Raw genomic sequence first — 5254 nt, 5'->3', positions numbered from 1 at the left:
TATATATCTCAAACCAAAAGAAAAAAAAACACTAAACACTTTAAGGGAAGATTATGACAAAGCCAATTCTTTCCAATAATAAAGGTCAGGGATTTGATAATATGGACACCCAAAAGCAGTAAGCCCACTGTCTTTCAGTTGCAGGAGAGGGTATGGTATTTAAATGAAATCCAAGGCCAGGTGCAGTGCCTCACACCTGCAATCCCAGCACTTTGGGAGTCCAAGGCAGGATTGCCTGAGCCCAGGAGGGTGAGACCAGCCTGGGCAACATGATGAGACCATATCTCTAAAAAAAAAAAAAAAAAAGGAAATCCAGCCTGGATATGGAGGTTTTTTCTATGGACACATTACTTAATATTTAAAGGGTAAATATTAGTAGTAATAATAACAGTAGCTGACACATAGTGCTTTCTGTATGCAAAGCACTGTTCTAAATGTTTTATGTATATTTATATATATTTGATTCTCATAACAACTCTATGAGGTAAATACTATTATTATCTCCATTTGGAGATACTCCTCCATGAGGAAGCTAGGGCACTGAGAGCTCCAGTGATTTGCCTGAGGTCTCCCCATCATTAAGTGGTGGAGCCAGGTTTCAAACTCACGCAGTTTGCCCTTCAGTCCATGGTGTTAATCACTGTGCCATGTTGCTGCTCATTCACTCCAAGAAGATTAATGACTAGAGTCCCTATCAGCAGGACCAAAATAAAATGACTCTCCCAAGGAGCTCAGAAATGTGTTTTTGTGACTGACTGATATGGTTTGGCTCTGTGTCCCCACCCAAATCTCATCTTGAGTTGTACTTCCATAATTCCCATATGTTGTGGGAGGGACCTGGTGGGAGATAATTTGAATCATGGGGGTGGTTTCCCCATACTGTTTTCGTGGTAGTGAATAAGTCTCATGAGATCTGATGGTTTTATCATTGGTTTCCGCTTTTGCATCTTCCTCATTTTCTCTTGCCGCCACCATGTAAGAAGTGCCTTTTGCCTCCTGCCATAATTCTGAGACCTCTCAAACCATGTGGAACTGTAAGTCCAATTAAACCTCTTTTTCTTCCCAGTCTTGGGTATGTCTTCAGCAGCAGCGTGAAAACAGACTAATACAGTAAATTGGTACCTGGGGTGCTGCTGAAAAGATACCCAAAATGTGGAAGCAGTTTTGGAGCTGGGTAACAGGCAAAGGTCGGAACAGTCTGGGGGGCTCAGAAGAAGACAGGAAAATGTGGGAAAGTTTGGAACTTCCTAGAGACTTGTTGAGTGGCTTTGACCAAAAGCCTGACAGCATTATGGACAATAAGGTCCAGGCTGAGGTGGTCTCAGATGGAGATGAGGAACTTGTCGGGAACTGGAGCAGAGGTGACTCTTGTTATGTTTTAGCAAAGACACTGGTGGCATTTTGCCACTGCCCTAGAGATTTGTGGAACTTTGAACTTGAGAGAGATGATTTAGGGTATCTGGTGGAAGAAATTTCTAAGCAGCAAAACATTCAAGATGTGACTTGGCTCCTGTTAAAGGGATTCAGTTTTATGAGGGAAGCAGAGCATAAAAGTTCAGAAAATTTGCAGCCTGACAATGTGATAGAAAAGAAAAACCCATTTTCCGAGGAGAAATCAATCAGGCTGCAGAAATTTGCATAAGTAACAAGAAGCTGAATGTTAATCCCCAAGACAATGGGGAAAATGTCTCCAGGGGCTGTCAGAAGTCTTCACAGCAGCCCCTCCCATCACAGGCCTGGAGGCATAGGAGAAAATGGTTTTGTGGACCAGGCCCAGGGTCCCCATGCTGTGTCCAGCCTAGGGACTTGGTGCGCTGCATCCCAGCCGCTCCAGCCATGGCTGAAAGGGGCCAGTGTAGATAGAGCTCAACCTGTGGCTTCAGAGGGTGCAAGCCCCAAGCCTTGGCAGTTTCCACATGGTGTTGAGTCTTTAGGTACACAGAAGTCAAGAATTGAGGTTTGGGAACTTCCACCTAGATTTCAAAAGATGTATGGAAACGCTTGGATGCCCAGCCAGAAGTTCGCTGCAGGGGCAGGGATCTCATGGAGAACCTCCGCTACGGCACTGCAAAAGGGAAATGTGGGGTCGAAGCTGCCATATAGAGTCCCTACTCGGGCACCTTCTAGTGGAGCTGTGAGAAGAGGGACAATGACCTCCAGACTCCAGAATGGTAGATCCACCTACAGCTTGCACCGTACGCCTGGAAAAGCCGCAGACACTCACCACCAGCCGGTGAAAGTAGCCATGAGGGAGGCTGTGCCCTACAAAGCCACAGGGGTGGAGTTGCCCAAGACCATTGGAACCCACCTCTTGTATCAGCATGACCTGGATGTGAGACCTGGAGTCAAAGGAGATCATTTTGGAGGTTTAAAATTTGATTGCCTTGCTGGATTTCAGACTTGCATGGGCCCTGTAACCCCTTTGTTTTGGCCAATTTCTCCCATTTGGAACAGCTGTGTTTACCCAGTAATACCTGTACCCCCATTATATCTAGGAAGTAACTAGCTTGCTTTTGATTTTACAGGCTCATAGGAGGAAGGGACTTGCCTTGTTTCTGATGAGACTTTGAACTGTGGACTTTTGGGTTAATGCTGAAATGAGTTAAGACTTAGGGGGACTGTTGGGAAGGCATGATTGGTTTTGAAATGTGAGGACATAAGATTTGGAGGGGCCAGGGGCAGAATGATATGGTTTGGCTCTGTGTCCCCACTCAAATCTCATCTTGAATTGTACTCCCATAAATCCCACATTTTGTGGGAGGGACATGTTGGGAGATAATTTGAATCATGGGGGCAGTTCCCCCCTACTATTCTCATGGTCGTGAATAAGTCTCATGAGATCTGATGGTTTTATCAGGGGTTTCTGCTTTTGCATTTTCCTCATTTTCTCCTGCCACTGCCATGTAAGATGTGCCTTTCACCTCCCACCATGATTCTGAGGCCTTCCCAGCCATGTGGAACTGTAAGTCCAACTAAACCTCTTTTTCTCTCCAGTCTCAGGTATGTCTTTATCAGCAGCATGAAAACGGACTAATCCACTGGGGAAGGTCAGGGATTTGATAACATGGACCCTCAAAAGCAATAAGCTCATCTATCTTGTAATTTCAGAAGAAATCAAATTGCCACACAAAAGGAGGCAATTCCATCAGAATATCAGAAAGAAAAATGTGAGGTCTGAGAAAAAGAGAATTGATTTCTATTGAAATGACAGCCATTCTGAGGCAAAGTACAGATTTGCTTAACTATCATGGTATACAGGGAGGAAAGAGCAGTATGCTGGTTATTACTGTATTGCCTCTCCAGACCCACCCATCTTTGTTTGCTTTTGTTACAAAGCTGGATTCTGTAAACATTTCTCCTTTGCCAGTTGGTACAAGATTTAGACTTTGTCAACAGAGGATGCTGGAGGGACAATGCATGGCCATAGGAAGAGAAACTAACTTCTCTTCCTGGTACCGGTGTGCTGTTCTATTTTTATTTATTTTAATTATTTACTGATGTGGCTGGTAGCAGATCAACTTGTGGGAGGCCTGGTGGCACTTACCCTAGTGGGCTGCTTCCTGTGAACCAGTTCAGGCCCAGCCACACGATCCAGCAAGTTCCTCCCCCATCCAACAGGCCACTTCCTGTGGACCAACTCCAGATTGCCCTCCTCCCCCAGTGAATTAATTCACCACCCTTTAGGCCACTCCCACAGCCTAGCTCCAGCCTGCAGCCTGGCAGGTTTCTTCACCAACAGGGTATGTGGTAGCACAGGTTCCTGTGATAGCCACAGTGTCTCTAGTGAAGGCCACATCTCAGCTTTGGCAGGGAAAGGTCTTCTTAGTTCTTTGTTCCTCCCTCTTAGACTGCCCAGTATAATGAAGTGGTGATATTTGTATTTTAGGAATTATAGAATGATCTACTTATCATTTCAGATTCTGAAGACAGGAATAAGATGAAGGAATGGAAATCAAAGATGGAAATTTCTGAAGAAAAGAAGTCAACAAGGGCTGCTTCCAAAAAACTCCAAAGACAGATCACCCAGGAATGTGAGTTAGTTGAAACCAGTAATTCTGAGGACAGATTATTGAAGCACTGGGTACGCACTTTAAAGGATGCAGTGAGACATCTCCCTTCCCAAGAGAGCGGTATCAGGGAAATGCATATTATCCCCAAGAAAGCCATTGTGAGAGAGATTGGCCATGAATGTAATGAAGGAGAAAAAATACTTTCTGCAGGAGAAAGCTCCCATAGATATGAGGTTAGTGGCCAAAACTTCAAACAGAAGTCAGGATTAACTGAACATCAGAAAATTCATAATATAAATAAGACCTATGAATGTAAGGAATGTGGAAAAACCTTCAACAGGAGTTCAAACCTGATCATACATCAGAGAATGCATACAGGAAATAAACCATATGTGTATAATGAATGTGGGAAAGACTCTAATCAAAGTTCAAATCTTATTATACATCAGAGAATTCATACAGGAAAGAAACCTTATATGTGTCATGAATGTGGAAAAGACTTCAATCAGAGCTCCAATCTGGTGAGACATAAGCAAATTCACAGTGGTGGGAATCCCTATGAGTGCAAAGAGTGTGGGAAGGCTTTTAAGGGAAGCTCAAACCTTGTCCTGCACCGGAGAATCCACAGTAAGGGGAAGCCATATTTATGCAATAAATGTGGGAAGGCTTTCAGTCAAAGAACAGATCTTATTATACATCACAGAATTCACACTGGAGAGAAACCCTATGAATGTTATGACTGTGGACAGATGTTCAGTCAAAGTTCACACCTTGTCACACATCAGAGAATTCACACTGGAGAGAAACCCCTCAAATGTAATGAATGTGAAAAAGCCTTCAGGCAGCATTCTCACCTTACTGAACACCAGAGACTCCACAGTGGAGAGAAACCCTATGAATGTCACAAATGTGGGAAGACCTTCAGTGGGTGCACAGCTTTTCTTAAACATCAGAGATTGCATGCTGGAGAGAAACTTGAAGAATGTGAGAAAACCTTCAGCCAGGATGAGGAGCTTAGGGAAGAGCAGAGAACTCACGAGGAAGAGAAGGTTTATTGGTGTAATCAGTGTGGTAGGAATTTCCAGGGCAGCTCAGACCTCATCAGACATCAGGTAACTCATACAGGAGAGAAACCGTATGAATGTAAAGAATGTGGGAAAACTTTTAATCAGAGCTCAGACCTTCTGAGACATCATAGAATTCACAGTGGAGAAAAACCTTGTGTATGTAGCAAATGTGGGAAA

The 5254-nt window shown here is 43.9% G+C and overlaps 1 protein-coding gene across 1 annotated transcript; it reads left to right on the top strand.

The window, feature by feature from the left end:
* Positions 1–3207: 3207 nt before the first annotated feature.
* LOC116465371 (zinc finger protein 594) lies at positions 3208–5251 on the top strand (the record flags this gene model as incomplete). The annotated part of the gene is made up of 1 exon (XM_032148466.3): positions 3208–5251. A coding segment is annotated over exon 1 (1314 nt), but the record flags the coding sequence as incomplete, so codon positions are not given.
* Positions 5252–5254: the final 3 nt, after the last annotated feature.

The sequence above is a fragment of the Hylobates moloch genome, unplaced genomic scaffold, assembly GCF_009828535.3.
Source record: "Hylobates moloch isolate HMO894 unplaced genomic scaffold, HMol_V3 SCAFFOLD_4738, whole genome shotgun sequence".
NCBI classification, from domain to species: domain Eukaryota; kingdom Metazoa; phylum Chordata; class Mammalia; order Primates; family Hylobatidae; genus Hylobates; species Hylobates moloch.
This window is presented reverse-complemented; position numbering and strand designations above follow the sequence as displayed.